Here is a 20,583-nt window from a genome sequence, read left to right as displayed (position 1 = left end):
GTTCATGAGGCCATGCAGCAATGGCCATATTGGTGGATATTAAATCAAATGGTCTCAATTTTATTGAAAATAGTTTAAAACACGGAAATATTCACATGTTTTTATGATCCTGTAGCAACTGCAAATGATTCAACCACTGCAGTTTCTAGAAAACATGTCTATTCAGTGCAACTAAATCTATTCAAAGAATATTCCTTTTCCCACCAAATGTTAAAATTCAGCCACTTCTTACATCTGTTTAATTCTTCCCCATCTTTCTGACTGATATCCTCCTGTGGAAAAAATTCCACCGGAAAGAAAAACACTGTAACAAAATCTGCTATTTTCACAAAGATTTATCTAGCCTGGAATAAAGATCGCAGCAATACCTGGTTCTGGGAACCTTATCCCAGTGAATGGTAAATCACAAACCAGTTACATGATGTTCTTGCTAAAATAAGTTTGCAGAAAATCTGGGCGAGGGGAAGTTGACATTGCCTCCTGCATTGTCCTACCACACAAAGAAACAGTGTTCCAGTCAACCAGGGAGATGGGAACAAAACTACAGTCATGACTAAACATCGTCCAGTGTTGCTATGCTGAGCTGAAGACAAAGATAATATTAAAACATAGGCTGTGTGCGTGTGTGTGTTTTTAGGAAATGATAATAAGGCATACGCTTTACTTTTAGAGGACCATACACTGGAAAATAATGGAAGATTAGAGAGGGCCTTTAATTTGAATAAGGTTAAACAGAACAGTTCCCACTAATGTTTTGTTCAAGCAAGATTAAAACTACACAATGTGGGGAAAAGTCACATCCTCAATCCGTAACGTCTCCAAAGGAAGACTTTTACCAAAACAACTGTCAATTTAAGAGGAAGGGACTCTGCCCCAACTTAATCAAAGGAAGTCTGCGACTTTGATGCACTCTTTAATGTGCAACTATGAGAATAAAAGATGCAAGGTGCCCATTTGATATGCACTGTTAACAGTGCTAAGCATTTTTTTCTAAATTGAGTGATCAAAGTAAAATCTTAGTTACTGCAATGACTCATATGACAGTACTCTCTGAAGTTTATACATGTGCTTTTATCAAAACGCTGAGCAGTGGAAAACATGAATGACAGTTCGACACAATCAGTATTGTTCACTCAAAGCAGTATAAAACTGCCAGGGAAGGTCAAATGTTTTCAGCACAATCAAAGGTTATAAAAATCTGAGAGAGAGAGAGATGTTTTGCCCATGTGCGTGCACAAACACACCTTCCCTCCCTTCCCTTCATGCTCCTCTGACAACAAATACAGTGTTTGAAGCTAGAACTGAATTTCAAGTTGGAAATCCTGGAAGAGAACGCACTATCCCCTCTAAAACAGAAAAATCCAGCTATTTGGTCAATGCCTTTACTGGCTTTGCATTGTAAGATAAAGTTATGTCATGTACAGCTGATACAGAACAGACGTAATTTCTATTATTTCAAACCTAAAATTAACATCTGTATTAGTACAGTACCTGAGTGGATCACTTGAGATGTTGCTTCGTGTTTCCAGTGAAGTCCTGAGATGATAGCAGAAGAATAAAATTATGAAGTATTAAAACTATTCAAAAATACTATGTCCTTAAATGTCAAATGCTTAACGACTTTACATTTTCTTCCTTTTTATTGACATTTTACAATACTTAGCATGCCATCAAACATGGTTGGAAAAAAAAAACCAACCACAAAACCCAAACAAAAAACCCAACGGCTATTTCCTATACACTAGAGGAAGGGGAATTACAGAAACATTTTTTTGAACTAGTCAAAACGTGATCAATTTTCAATATTTTAAAAGCACTCTACCCTTCTGTATTTGTTATACACAAATGACAATACTTTGTTCTATGAATGACTGACACAAGTTCTACCGTCTTTGTTCTATGAATGACTAACACAAGTTCTACCGTATGCACGACTATATTAAGCATTTCCAGAACCTGTCTCCTACTTTCAGTCTTGTACTGTGTACACTTAGCAGTAAAATCTCAGCTCAATGCACTTGCATCAGTGCAGAACCTCAGAATATACCAGCATACATAAGTATTACAGCCTGCCTTAGGAAGCATCGGAAGCCGTTACACCGTAAATGCTTGGAAACTTCAGGCAGTGCAAACATCCTTCCTGGAGGTGCTACCTTTCTCCACAGCAGACACATCTGCATTACTCTCTGATCACATTTGCTGGAATTTGTCCCTGAGCATAAAACGCCTTTCAACAAACTGTGAGGTTGATGCTTAGCTTAGGCGTGTATATAATTTCAAGATGCAAGAAGGGTCCTCACCAGAAGGCTTACTGGCAAAGAATAGCACCAGAATAGGGCAGTGTATGTAAACCAAATCATGATCACAGAATAGCACTGTGCAGCTTACAAGTACGTATTCCTGGCCACATTGCCTTCATCCTTAGTATATCCACTAAGCAAAAATAGCACAGCTACATGGAACAGGGAACTGGGCAAAATTCTTCTGTGAGAGCCTCATGAAGTTCCATTCTAGCCTCTTGCTGGCTTTTCTCACACTGGGCATCAGATTACTTAATTTATTCATTAACAGAACAGTCATCCTTACATTCTGTGGCTTTGTGTTCTCTACCCAAAAGGGCAACTATACAGTTGTCCTGAAGAATTGCTGCAGCAGAAAGTTTAGTTAAGACACTGAAAGTACCAAGGTGATTATGACTATGCTTATGTTTAAGCAGCAATATTTTAACATGTAGTATGGTATTACTAATTAGACTTGCTCTCACTGAGCACGACTTCAGGTTTATTATAAACATATGTATGATATAGACTTAAATTTTTAGGGTGAAAACAGTTTTTCTACAGGCTGCAATAAAACACTAGCCAAAGCCTCATAATGAACACTCCATCATCATGTTAGAAGTGATTTTTAAATGGTTATTCACAGTTATCCATTTATATCCCTTATACAAACTGCCATAGATCAATCTTTGCTCATATAGTCATAAATGTGTATGGTCTATGGAGGTTCATAAAATTAGCATTAGAATTGTATTAATTATATTTACAGTGGGTATTTGTAAATCAATGGCAAATCTTTACTTTTAGTCCCAAGATTACTAGTATGTTTACAAAAATAAATGGGGTTCTGTGAAGGAAGGAGGCCATAAACACAGCATACGCAAGAACTAGCTGTACAGGAACAGAAACAAACCATATTGTCCAAATAGCTTTTAACTAAAGCTTTAAAATAGCTTTTAGTAGCTTATTCCACCCTGTAATTTGTTTGCTTCCAGAGTTCAAGATTAGTGAATTGTGATGAATTTTGAGGGGGTGGCTTACATATGTTGGCTTTGTGGCTCATTGTTAGTTTAACAATTGAAAAGGGTGAACTTAATTTACTTATAATTAAGTTTACTGCTTAACAGCACACTACAGAGTGCCAACCTGCTCACTGAGCGTGACTTTTTGCCTTGCTTTTACAGAGATTTAAAAAAATCTTCTCTGAACAGTTTTGGCCTTTCTTACTATAAATAAATATTTAACAGACTCCGTCTTTGTGCAGTGACAATATGTTGTGCATAAAGAAGAGATGGTAATGAGACACAAGGCAGCGCTGATTAGCCTCTACCCCGGTGCAGCCTTGATTGTGGTGCCGAATGACATTGAGCACGTTGTGACCTCAGGGACTCCTTATACAATCACAAGTAGCAGGATTACAGCTTCATTAAAAATACCTCATTTTTCTTTCTGAAGACAGACACCTAAGGTAGGCTCCCCAACGACCAAAAGCTTCAGTCAGGAGGTGCATATATTTTTAAATACATAGGAAAAAGCACAGTTCCCACAGCAAAAATACCCATCTTGGGGCTGTCCTGGAACATGGCTGAAAGGTTCCATTTTTACTGAGATAGCTTTCCAGAAATTTCCCTGCTGCTGCTAATAGCAGTTCAGCATGCTATTAATAACTGTTTAGGCACTTAGTAACTGCAGTTAAAAAGCCCCAAACACGAAAAGCCACAGATCTAATCAACTTGGTAGCTGGCAACACAGAGCCTCAGTAGCTGCCAATGTGCTCAGCAAGTCCCGCGGGCACCGTGGTGGTGGAAGGGCTTCAAAAGTCTATCTGCTTTAAAGAAGTGCTGCCTACGTGGTGGGCAGCCTACGTCACGGCGAGAGCCCGCTGTAGCTTTGGGCCCCTGCGGTGTGTCACCAGGGAGCCCTTCTGCCAGGGGCTCAGAGGCAGACGATGGAGTCTCTTACAGTGAAGTCTCTATGGTAGAAACTCCCCATCCTGCACAATTAATTTCTTCAATCAAACACAGAATGAAAGAAGCCCTGTGGTGAAGGGCTTATTACTGGTTTTCCTATGTGAAGATTGGATATGAAAAGTGTCACACACAGGAGAAGCTACATGAGCTGAACTGAAGAAATCTCCCTGGATGAGAGCCACAAACAGATCGCTACTGGGGAGCAAGATGGAAACAAAGACATACACTAAGGAGGGTTACGTGCCCAGAAAAAGCTATAACCTAGCCTTTTAAACTGGTTACCCATCCACCGATTCAACTTGCCATTGTGGAAAACCTCAGGAGTAGGCTGACAACATGAAAAACAAAGTTTAGTGGCCAAGAAAAAAAAGCCAGTAGAAACAGGAGAAATCAAGTTTAAAATCTATTGAAAGATCTGGATTTGGGGTACAGAAAGTTTGTTAATTCTTATTGAATTTACAGAATAATTTTAGTATATCACATAATCACTCCCCTTCTTTCTTGACATCTAAAATCTCATTTAAATCTTTTGGTTTCTTTGCAAACGCTGCTCAAAGATGGAAAGTTAATTTAAAACATAAAAATAACCCAAATCCTGAACACAGTACCATTAAGCTACAGCAAACAAAATATCTCATTCTACAAAAAGTAATTTCAGGAATGTCTCTTTCAGGAAAAATAAAAACATATCTATTTTAGGTTACTTCAAAACAAGGTTTGTTTGGTTTTTGTTTTTTGGTTTTGTTTTTTTTTTTTAATCAAATTAACTGGACAGGAAAAAAAAATTGCATTGCTCTAAAGAAAGCAAGCAGGAAGGCCTAACAATCCTATTTGTTTATTCCTAACGGGCACTGACTCAGTACATTTGTAGTCCAGAAAGAAATCCATACACTATCTAATGATAGAGCTATTAAAAATATAATGGACTTGTCTATATATGTACAATTTCCACTTTGTACATGCACAAGAAATTAAAAAAACCCAAACAAACTACTATTAACTGTAGAACTATGCCCAAGGAATTGGCTGAAAATTGAGCTAAGACTTACACCACCACTAAAGAGAAGAAAACAAACTGCAGAACTATCCTGCATTACCAGGGAAATGCTCTAAACAACCCTGCAGGCTGTTTTGTATCTCAAGTTTGTTTCCATGGAGTTTGCAAGGTCCTTCTAGGTAGGCAGTTGAGGTAATCTGCACCAATTTCACTGATGAGTCAGTTGACTGGCATCTCTTCGTCATGCAAATTCTTGACATTTTAGAGAAAAGGCAGAGAAATCGTTGGATGAACTGTAACTAAACTTGGCACACAGGGCTATATCCAGATGGATTATTTGGCGCTAACATGATCAGCATGAAACTTGAAGAATGTGTGTAATTGTTGGTAATAACAACCTCTTTCAAGGCTAAAACAATTATACAAAATATGGATACACACAACTCCTGAATTATGAACTTGGCTTAGAGCTTGCATCTATTTCCATCAGCTAGCACAGGAATCATAACTAGCCCACTTCTGCAGTGTATTACGCAGGAGAAAATAAAAATATTACCAAGAAATCATTGGTCCAAAATTCAGACACTGTCTTATTCAGTAGGCTTTAGGTATCCATAGACAAAAAGAGTAAATACAATTCTAGTTGAGCATTCTGTCCTGAAGTAAAAAACAAGGCCATGGGCTGTAACACCTGTTACACTGTCTAGTGAGCAAACCTGGGGGTACAGGATTCCTAGCAATTGGGTATTTAAAAGATCATATTCCACAATGTTTTAGCAGATTCAAGTGAGACACACAATTAGCTTCTTGGTACCTTGAACAATGATACAAGTTCTGTTTTATTTTGCTTTTTTGTGATGAAAGAAACTGTTTTTCCTAAATACAAAAATCAGTCTTATTAAAGATTACTTCTGAAACTGTGTAAGACAGAGTTCCTTCTACCATATGGACACAGAGAAGGCAGAGAATGAATACTTCGAAGAACTGACAGTCTTAAATCTTGCTTTCCTCAGCTGTGATAATAGACATGGAGTGTTTTTGATCTGGGAGACAGCATTACAAACAGAGACCTTAAACTATTCTGTCTCTCAGTATGGAACGGTGACAATGTAAATCATTAACACGTTTCTAAGAAAGATTTCAATGTGATTGCAGTAAGCACCAGTGTAGCAGTACCACGTGGGAACTATGCTCTTGCTGAGACTGGATAAACAGAATATAGTAATTCTAGTAGTCCAGCACTGTCTGTGCTATAAGCCTTTTACAGAGTATTTGTTAACTTTCTTGAGAGAGTGCAAAGTTATATGGAGGTTCTTACTACACTAAGCGGATGATCTTGTGAGAGTCCCCACACTGTGATAGCTCAGCACGGTTGCCTCCCCTTCTCAGGGTCCCATGGGCCACTACCAGCCCTAGAGGCTCAATTCTACTGAATAATGCTAAGCTGGGATAGGAGCAGTCCATTTCCATCAGTGCAGATGGCTGCAACTGCTTCATTATCTGTTAACCAGAGGATAAATGAGACCACAAGTACTAGCTACCTTATTGCTGACAGAGGCTACAAATAACTACATAACATAAGCATACATTGTGCAAGCAGCAAGAAAAACTTCCAGTTTGAGAAAAGCCAAGATATTCTTCTGGCATGAAAATACACAATGGTGGCAGATAAAATAATTGTAGCTGAAGCAAACCCACAGCTTGATCGCAAATAAAGATTGCTTAAATATATCATCTTTTGGCTAAGAAGTGAAATTCACTTGGAGCATCACAGTACAAAGATATGCCATCTGCAAATGACAACTTGGAGTGCATGTGTGTGAGGGGGAAAGACAATTCTGAGCTGTATCAAACCTTTGGTGCTAGAAGCAGCATGGTATTGCATATTTTTAGTGCTGAGGAAAGGAATGGAGAATAATATATTAAATATTTAAGACACTTGCTAGATATTGCTCAGCGAATAATTGCTGCTTGTCACAGTTTCTTCGTATGAACTGGCAGTACACAGAAGAAAGGGAATCCTGTTCACTGCAGGCTGATGCTGTGACACTCCACACGTTCAGTTACAAAAGAGGACCAAATTATTTATTTATATTCCAAAGTGCAGCTTCATTAAATGGAAATATTTACGCTTGCTTGAGGATGGTCTGAAACTAGCACTGATGAATGCTTTAGATGCCAGTCTTAGTACTCCATTTGGTAAGTAAGCCCAAAGCATCTCATCATAACAGGCAAAAAGAAGGTAACAGAAGGATCATACTCAGCCAGAACAACCCCCTCCCACAGAAACAAAACTGGAAATGATATGCCAGCTATTACATTGGTCATCAAACAAAATCATCCCTTCATATGCTGTGTGAACTTACTATAAGTCACTTCTGTGAGTTCTGATAGGATTCCATAATGTCTAGCTTGACTCCCAACATGCTTTAGCTCCAAGTGAAAGCCGTAATCACCACTGCACAGTATCACGCCTTCTTCATAATGCTGCATTTCACCAACATACAGAAAGCTGCGTCATCTTCAATCTGCTCCCCTTTAATTAGTTGCTTAGTGGTCAAGTTTCCCAAGCACCCACAATATGGTGAAGTGACTTAACTGAGAACTAACAGAAAACAGTAACAAGGGATCATTCGCATTAATTTTAGCCTCCCACCTCTAAATTCTGCTCAGCAATGTCTCAGCTCCTGGCTTTGCCCAGAGATCTGCCAAGCCGTCAGGGAGGACACATTCCCCAAAAAGCCCCTCAGAAGTGCTCTGAGCTAAAGGGACCCAGTGGCTAGCAGTTCAGCATTCGCTTTTGTTAGAGAGCCCTTTACCTGATGTCCCAGACAAATGGCCCTGAAGAAACAAGCTGTGGGAAATTCTAATTTGAATATCACAGACCAGAAACTAATGAAGAGATTGGGCTCCTGCCAGAAATTAGGAGGAATCAGATGGATATATGGCTAGAAGCTCTGCTGTAATGTCTTCTCTGGCTGGAGCATCATTTATCAGACATACAGCTGTGTCCTGTATTAATTAGTGCAATACAAGTGAATCAAGACATATTCAAGAACTGAAGGCAGACTAGTATAACGGCACGCTTGTCTTACTCGTATACGTCTGCCTTGGCACTGCTGTGGACCACTGTCAGAGATAAGGTACTGGCCTGGACAGACGTTCGCTCTGATGCGTCATAGCTATTCTGACCCACTGTTTCCACCAACTCATTACCGTGTTGTCCTTCAGTTCTCTGGGAGTCATATTGCACTCTTAAAACAGGTATGTTGCAAAGGCAGAAGCTCTCAGGAAACCTGTAATGCTTCTGGCAGCTACATTCACATGTGGATTCAATTCAGAGAACCTGTCTCTCAGTAGCCTGTCTGAACCGTAGAGCTAAAAGTAGAACAGCCCAACTCCAGAGGTTTCTGCAGAATTGCGTGGGTAAGTAGGCCAGACCTAAACATCACTCAATTGATATTAGTCATTGGAACAAAACCCCCAAATATAGCTCAAATTAAGCCTTTCTTTTCGATATACAATTTTATAGCTTTACTGACATAACTGGCACCATTCACCTATGGAAAGGCAGCATTCAGAAGGAAGGACTAGGAACTTTAAAGAATACCACTGATACTATTGCTTCTCATTTTCTCTTCTCTTCAAATATTTTAATGAACCATTTGGACAAGAAACTACTTAAATACATGTTTACTGCTGCTCTTAGAAATAAAAAGCTTTCCTCACTTTGGGGTTGAATGACTTAGATTCCCAAGCAGAGTTCTGCTGGGTCTAGAGGTTTTGCACTGCTCCGAGCTGGAAAGCCCGTATTGCCTGTCCTCAGAGTGCAGCTCATTTTCCCAGGTGGCTAACAGTTAAAGCTGGATTACAAATTTAAGCAGGCAACTGGTTGTTCAGAAAACCAACTTATTAATAAGAGTTTTTTGTTGGATCCCTTCCAGATACCACATGGCTAAGTGACCAAAAGGTTTACTTCAAAGACAGAAAAACAAGAGCTTTAGGAAAACTGAACACACTTTTCTACTTGGCATACTTAGAAAAGTAACTGAATTTGTTTTGCGCTGTGTGCAAGCTATACACACAAGCTTTCTTTCATTTTTCCTCCTTCAGGAGGCTTCCCTCTGCATCACAGGGTTCTGTCATAATTTCAGGAGTGTCCAGCACAGGAACATGCCCAAACACTCATTTTTATAACATTTTATAACATTTCCAAATCAGAATATAATCGTAGTATCTCAAAGAGATTTTAAATCTATAAGAAAAGTAATATCTAGGAAACAAAGCCATCCCAACAAGAACTTAAAGCCATGAGGAAATAGCCAGACTAGAAGCTCAGTTGGCTTCATTAATTTGAGAAGACTGTGCAGAAGTAAAACTTAATTTCTGTACAGAGACAACAGAACTATATTAAACAAAACTCAGTTTGTGCTTACAAATTTGGGGCCTGCATTGCTAGAGCAATCTGCAAAAATAACAATGGGGGGACTTGGAGAAGCTTCCTTTTCAAGAAATGCTCTAATTTCAGTTTCATAGTAATACATTGTACAGTGAAAGATGTTATTTGAAAAATTAATTTAAAAAAACTCCCACCAGCCAGATTAACTCCAGCAATAACATCTAAAGGTTAATGGCCCTGCTGTTTAAGACTGTTCACCACTATGTCTTGTGATACAGTTTCAGAGTTCACGCCAATCACGTATGCCTTGTATTTAGGCATCCCAGCCTTCTACCGGGTTTTCCAAAGGAGCTGCAAGTCCCCCAGCCCCGAACTTTGGCGGGGGGGGGGGGGGGGGGGGGGGGGGAATATCTTTATCAAGGAACCACCCTCATGACAGCAAACAGTTTAGAATTTATTATCTGCTGAACATCTAATCAGCTTTGGTTTTCAAGGTGATATCTTGCCAGAGGAACTGATTTCATATTAAAATATTGCAGTGATGTGGTTTTGGGTTTGTTAGAAGTAAAGCCCATCATTTAAATTACACTTATTCCCAGAGTTACATGAAGATCAGATGTTTATTAACAAACTTCACTACTATTTGCAGCTCAAATTTAGAACCATGAAAACAAAACCAACACATACATGCAACGTGGGAATTGAGGTTTTCCAAAGAAGGAAGAGAAAGTGCTTTGCTGATAGCAGCAGCCAATTGTATATAATTTGATTTGAAGACATTAAAGTTTCCAGATCTATGTTTAATCCTCTGTGAGGCAAAGGTCCAGCATGCTAATGTAATCTGAGACCTGAAGTGTTTGAAAATGTCTTGTTCAACAATATGGCTGGACAAACTTACTCTCCATTAAAAGTTCTCATTTGTGTCTACTGGCCAGAATCAGCTACCTTTCCCTTTGTTTGCATATCATCTGCAAAGAAAGTGATGCTTATGAGAGTCATAAATCTGAAAACACTTTGACATTATGTGTAAGGTTTCTTGATTACTGTGAATTAAGCACTTAGAGTAACCTAGTTAGGCTAACTGCTCTTTTGTGTGACTGCTTACCCCCAGTGTAAGCAAAATTATACCACTTGCAAGGACAAAGCACAGAAGCTTCAGTATAGACAGAAGGGTACTCTCTGCACAAGTCCCCATACCAGTGTGCACCCAGGTACCACAAAGATCTGAATTCTGCAAGTATCCTTTCATGGCATTTGAGATCACTTGACTAAAAACAACAGAAAACAAAGGCTGTTGAGTAAACCTAAAATGGACGGGTAATTTAAAACGTGTTTGAATATCATGTGTCTTTTTGCAAGCTATAGTGTTACTACTGTCCTCCTAAAACAGCTAGCAGCAGCCTAAAGTGCAAGAGTGATGCAGCAAAGTAAAAAGACCATCAAGTTGAATATGAAAATGAACACACCAAATTGGCTCCATTACATTATATCCTAAGAGCAGAGACTTATGACTTCATCCCTTAAAATGGCGACTATTTCTGTTGGGTATATCTCTTTCATGTATACTTAAGAACATTATGACTGCAGACAGTTCAAAGCCTAAAAGATCTGTTGGTATTGAACAGTACATGGCTGCACCACAGGAGTGGTTCAGTGACAGACTTTATTCCACTTTTCATATTGGTTTATAGACTAACGTTTTTTTTCTCATCTTCACACCAGCAGATTTTAAATCCCCAGTTCAGAATGAGTGCTCTGAGAGAAGTTTGCAGCTTAAGTATTTCCCACATATTACCATATGCTGCAGGCACCTCCCTGTAGTTTGCATACTGCAAATGCTTACATACGTACAGAAAAACAAAAGGCTTAAAGAGGACCCTTATTCCCTTGCACAGAACTGTAGGCAGTGTGAGCCACAGTCTATGCTGCCAGAAGCTAATTTATCACGTACCATGACAAAGCTATTCGTTCCTGTAGCTGCCCAGAAACATCAGTATTACAGTTTAAGAATTCATACGACTTTCAACCTATTTCAATACGTTCACTTGCAATCAATGATTATTTCTCTGCATGTCAGTGACATTTGTCTTTGATTACCTAGCATTTAAGAAGGAGCAGCAGATTACGAGATGCTATAGATCAGTGTACGTGACCCTTTTGTTTCCTGGGAAATGTAACAGAATTACACAAGCTGTTAAGAGGATTCAAAGACCTACAATCAATGTGCTGTTTCCCTCCTACTTGGTAAAGCTGCATCAATTATATTAATTTCATCATTTCTGAAAAAGAAAATTGACAGAGATATTTACATAAGCAGATTCAATGATTTACATTGTAGTGCACTGTATCAGTCTGCCAGAGATTATGATGCTTCTTTTAAATAGAGAAAATAACCTTTTTGTCACTACATATGCACAGTAAATGTTTTAGTAATTCTACTCCTCCTATAGGCTACAAACCTACTGAATTGAAAATGGGGTTAGATTTTTTTAAAAGCATCATTGTTTTCTGGAAGAAAAGGCTTACAAATCTAAGTTAAATACCATGCAACTAGCAAACTACCACAGAATCTGAAAACAAGCACAACTGGAGCTACGTCAGCATGTCTGTGGCAAAACAACAAAAAGTGGGGTTAGTAAGTGTGCATGCTGGAAGCAGGATGGGGAAGCTACAGAGCAACCTAGTCAATAGAAAGGAAACATGATTTTTCAGCCAACTGGCAGTTTACATTTATCAAGTGTGCTGAGTGAATTTACAGAGGCACATTGACTTTCAAACATGTCTGAGAAGTTGAGACAGGCACCTTCCTGACAGTACCAAATGGATCCCGTAGGCTACAGACTCTTCTGCACCGGTGCTGGGTTTCACCAAGGGCAGCTGCAGGACAAGTCAGGGGTTCTGCACAGGCCCAGTTTGCAGTGGCTCTTGTCCAACATTTAGAAGTTATGCAAATATCAGAGTGTATAAGTAGCAGATCTAAAAAGTTTATATATTTGTGTGCATATATATATGTACGTATACATTTATATAGTATATATAAAAATTTAATTTACCATAATAATAATTTTCACAACTTTTCATAATAAAAGGAGCCAGTTGAAACCACAATAAGGTGACTACGTGCTTTACATAACTTCAGAGTTCACAAGTGATTGGCATATTCATTCTATGTTCCAAACAGTATTTACAGTAGAACAGTGCAGGGTGCCTTTGTACCCATGGGAACCAGTATAACTTCAATGCAAACCAAGAAATTGGACTATGCAGTCCGAGATGCGTCTGAGAGGGCCAAAGGTTCTGACTGCCATCTGGATGCAGCTGCACATATTTGGAGAACAATCATACTTGGGAAACTGCTATAAATGTGTGCATATATATGTATATGCACACACACACAATACTGTGAAATTGTTTTCGAAAAGCCCTCAAAACACAAAGAACAAGGAAGGAAAACATCAAAATACCTGAAGAGAATAAGCTTCAAATGAATCTTCCCCATTCTTCAATTTCATACGTATTACCCAAAGACTATTCTCCCATTTAACTTTTCAGTACCAGAGAATTAGATAAAACAAACAACTGGCAGAAACTTGCACATCTGGCTAGAGGAGGCACCACCTCATCTTCAGTTCTAGCCTCCACAGCTACATATTTTACCACTCCAAGTTTTGACAGATAAAGCGTCTTACACGGAGGCTAATAAAAATTGCCTCCCAAATTTTCCTATTCATGGCTAAGCTAACTGCGGACTTTCTCAAGCTGGACTAAGTTTTGTGGCTGAGACAAATGCCTAATGAAACATGAAAGCAAAGCTCAGGATTCATTTAGCCTCATCTGTAATAAAATGACAGGCTTCCTGCTGCTCCACTTACACACCTAAACTTTTGCCTCCCTTGTTGGCTCTTTGATCATCCTTAAGTCTTTGATGAAAAAATGTTAAATGAATTGATAATGCCTATTACTCAGTTGTTTTCAGTTTTTTTTTTTTAAAAAGCACTGGCTATTTTCTTGCCTTGAAGTAATCTAACCAAGCAGTTTGTGGGAAGAACTACTACTGTTCATGTCTTACTTGGAATCCAGTATGTATTGGCAGCACTGAATTAAATATATTTTCATTGAGCTCCCCAAAATAAAAAAGAAAAAAAAATAGAAAAGGAGCCTTCAATAGTAAAGTCTGATTATAAAGCAGAAGACATGTCTTTGTGGGCTTCTGAAGAGCTAAACACATGTGGAAAGCACCTCAATTTCATGCTGAATCCTAGAGGCACCAACAGCAATCTCGTGGCTTCCACAGCCAGCTGACAGCAGCGGGCACAGCTGAGAGCTCACCCACTAACAAAGAACAAAGCTGAGTGAAATTGCTTTAATCAGACACCTCGTGACCAACGAGCAAACAAACTTGTTTGTCAGAAACATCTGCTACATCTAAGAGACTGAACAACGGGCTAGCTGCCCATTCTTTCCAGTGTCAGAATACATGTCACCTTATTAATAATACTGCTTGTAGGATTACAAAATAAAATTATTTAAGTAACATTTCCTGATCAAGATTAATTATCTGCACTACACCAGCCTCTGGCAAAATCTTGTCATAAAATATCAATTACAAGTAATTGAATTCTCCATAAAGATGAATTTAATTGAGGAAGAGAGCAAGACAGATTTCAATACTATCTCATTTTCAGGTGTGCAATGCTCCAGTGATTGGCTAGAAAAAAAATTCAGAGGTGAATGAGAAGTGACATAATTTCTTTAGGAAAAAATGCTTACATTAATGGATCATAAATTGGGTTGATTTTATCCATTTGTTCTATGAATGCATCAGCCAAAAATCACTAAAGGCCAAAGAGCATACAAATAACATCAAAAAAAAGAAACCCAAATAACTCTAATGGGTATAAAAACAAAAGCACTTGCTTGAAACACTAGAAAATAGAAAGGGATGTATTTTTCATGAAAAATACCATGTAAAAATTTTCACTTGAATATGGAAAGTAAACATAACTGTAGGAAGAAATGGGTTTTGGTTATTTGAAATTTCAGCTTCCCAGCTTGTTTAGTAAATACAGATAATTATTTTCAAATGTTCTAAAATCTCATCCCCAACTCTAAAGGGAAAACAGCAACACCCATATTTTACAGAAATGACCAAGGTAAAACATTAATTGCAGATAAAGATGTTAACTGAGCACAAAGGAAGCCATACTAATCAGGATCTTTGAAAACTCCCACCCTTATTAGCATCTTTATTTAATAGAAGCTGTCTTTAATGAGTACCCAAATGTTTACTATACCCTTACTATGCAAACCGAAACACGTTAGCTGTATAGCTACTCTTTCCTTCTGACCCTGTAGCATGCTGTTGTGAAAAACAAAAATAACGCACTCTGAGCGAGTCCCTCCCATCCCCAAGAAGGCCTCCAAAGTCTCTTTTAAGGGTCAGTAAACGAACATCTCTGTGTCACAGGGTGGGAACTGAATGGTAGCAGGACTGAGTCATAAAAGCCAACCAGTAGCTGAGAGAAGGAGGCTGAATTTGATCCAGACACAGCCAGGAAAAACTCTCACCGAACTCATTAGATGTTGCTTCTCCTTGTGGACTGACTCAATTAAGTTCTGTCTCCTCTTTATCTATCCATTTTTGTCAGCTCACCAGAACGAGTGATCCCCTGATCACAGCTAGGAACCGGCCCCGACAAGCACTGAGTTCACTACCTGGCACATTCAGGTAATCCTGTCAGGTACCAGGGCCTCCCTTCAGAAAGGAATGCAAAGTGTCCTTCACCAGGCAGTAGAGGAGGGGAAGGAGGGAATAAAAATCAAGCTTCTGTTCAGCTGAGTCACATTAAGCTATTACTGCTGCAGATGATTCAAACTTTCTGCGCAGCTGTGCTTGCTTACAGATTCCCCACCCAGTACTGAGCAACTGCTGTCCGCATTTTGTGAAGTTAAAAGAAATTGTGAAACATACCTGCACATGAGAGAAAAGGCTCATAACACCAAATGCCCTGTAAATACAGGTGTGATATCCTTAACTGAATTATTATAATTAATGTAGTAGAGGTAGAACAGTAACACGAGAATTTCTGCTGCTTTGATAGCAGAAACATCTATCTAGCAGTTTTGAAATTGTTTCATGCTTTTTTTTTTAAAATAGTAATTATCAATTTATTTGAAAATCTACTAGACATCACCTATGGATTAGTTTCTTGCCAAAGTCTACAGGAGCCTAGGAGAAGTATCACTGTATGTTTGTCTTGTTCTTATACTCCTTTCTACATAACCATCAGACATCTGACAGTAAGATGTCTAAATACCCCATATGACTATTCATATACTGCTAAACACATGCACCCACCTTCCCTGGAACATGTTCTGTATTAGAACTTGAGGAAGGTAGAGGCAGACCAAACTACAAAAACAAACAAACAATGTATTTATGATAATAATTATAAAATAGATAAACAATATTGACTGTAGAGCATGCTGGCATATATATCCATTTTGTCATTCCCCATGATCAAATACTTATCAATCTCCAGTGTTAATAGCATGCAAAAGTAAATATAGATGGCTTCCTCCTTTGTTTTCATCTACAGCTTCAGGTAATAAAATAGGCTGTATTTGTAATGATTCACTTACTGAGAAAGCTTTGAAACAGACTGCATTGGAGCTCCCTCTAGCCACCACTTCAGGAACTATTCAATTGCTGTAAAAAACTCGAAAAATGCTACCATCGCTCACAATCCTTGCAACAACGTAAAGATAGTAAAGTACTTTCACAGATGCTTGTGTAGATATTTTGGGGTTTACATTTTCTGAGAACTTCGTGCTCCGTTTCAGTATTTGAGATGAAAAAGGACTTAGTGCTGCACTTCAAAATGGTCAGTTTGGCAAAGCAGTATTGCATAACCTGAACGTCCCCCTTTCAAAACTGGGAGTCAGGTGGTTTCAGAGGGGACAGCAGCCAAGTCCCTACCTCTTGACAACGACCTCTACGACTCACCTTAAATGCTGCTTCAATGCTGCTCCATTCTGATCAGCAGGTTACATACTGCCATCCCCAGGCACCTGCTCAAGTAAGGAGCTTCCTTGGCCATAAACTATATACATAATTCAAATTCATTAGGAATCTTGAGTTGCTTGAAATTGTGGCAATCCACATTCAATTACATGGCTGGTAGAATGGCTAAGGGAGAATTTTAAAAGCTTGATTTCAGTCATGCTTAAGATCTGCACCCTACTACATTTTTCAGGGGATTATTTCTTCTCTTTATGTTACACAATATTTTGCTTCAGCTAGAGTTATTTTAAGTCTACTTTGGGAGATAAGTCTCTAATTTATCACAGTTGAACTGGTTTTTTTGCTCCATCTAGTGGTGCATAAAAATCCATACCATTCAAGCACAAAGGGTCCGCACACACTGCTTTCAGCCGTTTTAATGACTTCCCACCATCCATTACAGAGAGAAAGTAACACAAGTACAGCAAATAACAGCAAGTCACTAGTTGCTCTGCAAAACTGAAGTCTCACCCACCTATTTTAGGCAAAACCACCCAAAAGAATGTAAGAGCTAAATATGTTTGCAAAGGAGAACTCCACATTGCAGAAGAAAAACAAAATAGCCTGATCCTACTAGGTGCAAGTGCCTAAAAGGTGCCAAAGAAGAAATTCTCTAACTGAATTCTCCCAAAACAGCAGCTTTTCTTCAATCCTTAGAGCTCCTGAATGAAGAAATTTGGTCTATGAAAAATGCCATTTCTACTCCACCTTCCATACCAGAATGCACAATAAGACAGTCTTCACTCTTCACAGAAACAGTGCAAATGCATCTAAGGATCAGGCAAAAAAGCAAATTTTTCCACTGGTACCTTTCTCTGTTTTATAATAATGCACAGCATTTAGGTCATCTACTTCTAAACTCTGGTTAACTAAAAGAGAACCCCTACTACGCTCTAGTGCAAAATCCTGAGATTCACAGCATGTTTTATTGAGCCAGCCATGATTTATTTAAATAGGAAAACGTTTACTTCTGCATTTCTGACTTTTCACTGCATCAGAGAAGGTCAGCTTCTCTATTTGCTCCACAAAGAGTAAATGCCATGATTTGATGATACTACAGATACCAACTCAAATTGTTTCAAATGCCAGCAACTTATAATGATGCTATTTTCCCATAATTGGAAAACTACCAGATAGAAAACAACCAATGATAGCGTCCGGTTACAGCTAATAACACTGACCAGTCTTTGACTTCATTTTCTCCCGAGACACATCATTAACTGCAACCACATTCAGGGTAATCAACTGCTGTCTCTTCAAGGCAAAAGGGCTGGCACCTAGAGTTGGTGGTTTTAATTTTCATGTTTAAGTAGTAGTCTTTCTTCTTTGTTTTCCTTTACACAAATATATAAAAGATACTTATTGAAAAGATTGGACAAATCCTACCCTATGGAAGAGAATAATTACAGTGCTTCAGTTCAGTACACTGAGAGAGTTAATTACTGTTTACATTTGGGAGGGAGATAAGCAAGTCAAAATATCAGAAATTCCTACTGTTTCTATCTTTGGGAAGCAACTCTTGAGAAACTCTTAATTATAGCAGTAAAAGACCAAAATTGGGAGCAACATTCAAACAGTTCAATGTTTTATCCTACCCAGTAAACATCAGAGCACTTCCAGGGATATAAAAAACTGCAGTAATCTACTACACAATTTTTGCATACATAATTTTCAAATTTTACAGTGGGAACGAAAGTACTTCATATATATTGTAATGCCAAATGACTGAGCAACACATGAAACTAAGGAACATTCAAAACCAAATAATAGAAGAAGCCATATATTGTTTACAGTCTGCAGTCAGAACAAAGGACATAGACAAACTTCAAGATCATGAAGGCAGATTAGCCTTCTGCAAGCAAATTCTTCCTTAGGCCTCGGACACTTCACAATTGTACCTAAGGCAAGCACAAGAAAACTTTTAACAGGAAGGATAGAAACAGTTGATCAAGTTTAACTGAAAAGCAAATAACCTATATTCTGTTTTTTTATATTAATTCCTTCAGGATCATAAAAAAGCACATTATACAGGATGAGAATGAGCCTCATGCTACCTTCACAGTTCTTCCCTTCTTGATCCTGATGATTCCGCTTTTATCCCATCCTCAAAGCCACAAATAACTAAAAATAAATATCAGCTTTTCACCCTACACCCAACCACCTCTGCCTTCATGTGAGCTCCAGACAGTTTGGAGTAACATTTTAACCCATTACAGCAACAACAGACTTAAGAGCCTTTTCTCCCCACTGCCCCACCAGTTTTTTCCTTCTTGCTAGCTTTGGGCCAGTAAATGCCACTTCATAGAAATTCTCTTTCCTGGTACATCTGCTTGGGCTGTTTAAGTTTGGAAGATCCAACCAGTAGAAATCCTCCAGTTATTTTAGAGCCACAAGACGTGTCTGGAAAGATGTAATCAACAAAGTGCCTTTTGGGCAATGGTAACTTGACTCTATTCTTAGACACCCATGGACACGTTCACATTTATCTGGTTGCAGTTACAGGGCCATTCAATTACAAGTTCATTCCTTTGACGACAGTCTTGTGCACAGCTTAGAGAAAAATATTGTCATCAGTTAGGTAACAGAAATACATGAGTAATGATCTTGTACTTTTGCTAATGCTTAATACAAGACTTTCACAAACACAGGCAAACAAAATTAGCAGACAGACCTCAAAGAAGCTTAGAAATGTAATCACTCATCGTTAGAGTATCTGCTGTAACAACATAAATGTGCTGGGTCCTCAGAATAATCAAAAAGCTAAGAGAGAACGGTTAATCTCTATATAGTAACGTTCATAAAATGTCACGTTGATGTTTGCCTAACCTTGAAACAAACTTCTAGGACTGTTAGCAGTAAAACCAGCCTAATACAGATTCTAAGAAATAGCTTCCCCTCTTGCCTGATAGCCTCAACATTTGGGGGAGAAGAAATCACATTAGTTTGCACCCTTCATACCACATGACCATGTACATACAGTAACAAAACTCACAGTACACTTAAAGACTTATGGTACTGTTTATTTTAGTTCAAAATAAACTGTGCATTTTATATATTTGTTTACAGTTTGCGTGTGTTTTAAATACTAGACACAAGGAAGAGAGCTGTAGAAAAGCATGGAGAGGAGATTACCAACCATCGATGGCCAAAATTTACGGCTGTGCCATTCTGAATAACTCAAACTTGACATGAATCAGAATCCTATGGCATCCATGCAAGCGTCAGTCCCATACACACCAGTAAGAGAGGAGAGATGGACTATACAGGTGTAGCACTGACTGCACACTTAGCGACCCCGAGCTTCTCTGTTATCTTGAAGATGGACTACTAGACCCCGAAGGTGGACAGCAGAACTGGTGCAGAACATTATCTTCCCTGCCAAGGAAGAGGGGGGCGAGAAAGAAAAGAGACAGAGGAACAGAATCACAGGGAACAGCATTAGGAAAATCAAGCTTGAGATTTGTTTTGTTTTTAAATCCACAAAATTGTGTAACTTGTTTGTAAGTACGATCCGATTAATCCATTTCAATCTCAGATACAGGACTTTCAACACAATGAAGAACCACCAAATGAGCCTAGGCCAACACTTAAGAGTTAAACTCGGAGGCAAAAGCTGTTTTGAAAGGGCAATTTCTGTTTTCCCCAAAGGAAATATTACATTAAGTAGTTATACACATACACAGCCTACTATGGCCACGGCTCCTTTATTTTTAACATGTTTAAAAGAAACTTTCCACAGGTATTGTCACTGCCCACATTCCACTGAAAATGCAGAACAGATGCATTCCCCTTCTGCTGGTGATTTACATACAGAAATATTGATGAGTAACAGATCTGCACTTTACTACTCCCCCCACTGTTTTTTAAAGTAGGAG

The 20,583-nt window shown here is 38.6% G+C and overlaps 1 protein-coding gene across 12 annotated transcripts in view; it reads right to left on the bottom strand.

Moving 5' to 3' along the window:
* Positions 1–20,583, bottom strand: part of IQSEC1 (IQ motif and Sec7 domain ArfGEF 1) — a 359,420-nt gene that overhangs the window by 161,410 nt on the left and 177,427 nt on the right. For 8 of the 12 annotated variants that reach the window (XM_052776765.1, XM_052776766.1, XM_052776751.1 and 5 more), the window contains one exon: positions 1,492–1,536. The exons of the other annotated variants lie outside the window; for them this stretch is intronic. In XM_052776765.1, the coding sequence (XP_052632725.1) occupies positions 1,492–1,536 (45 nt within the window). The remainder of the gene's footprint in view (positions 1–1,491; positions 1,537–20,583) is intronic. 12 annotated transcript variants of the gene reach the window in all.

Source organism: Harpia harpyja, chromosome Z, assembly GCF_026419915.1.
Source record: "Harpia harpyja isolate bHarHar1 chromosome Z, bHarHar1 primary haplotype, whole genome shotgun sequence".
In the NCBI taxonomy this organism is placed as follows: Eukaryota; Metazoa; Chordata; class Aves; order Accipitriformes; family Accipitridae; genus Harpia; species Harpia harpyja.
The sequence above is the reverse complement of the archived record's forward strand: the minus strand, read 5'-3'. Positions and strand labels throughout refer to the sequence as shown.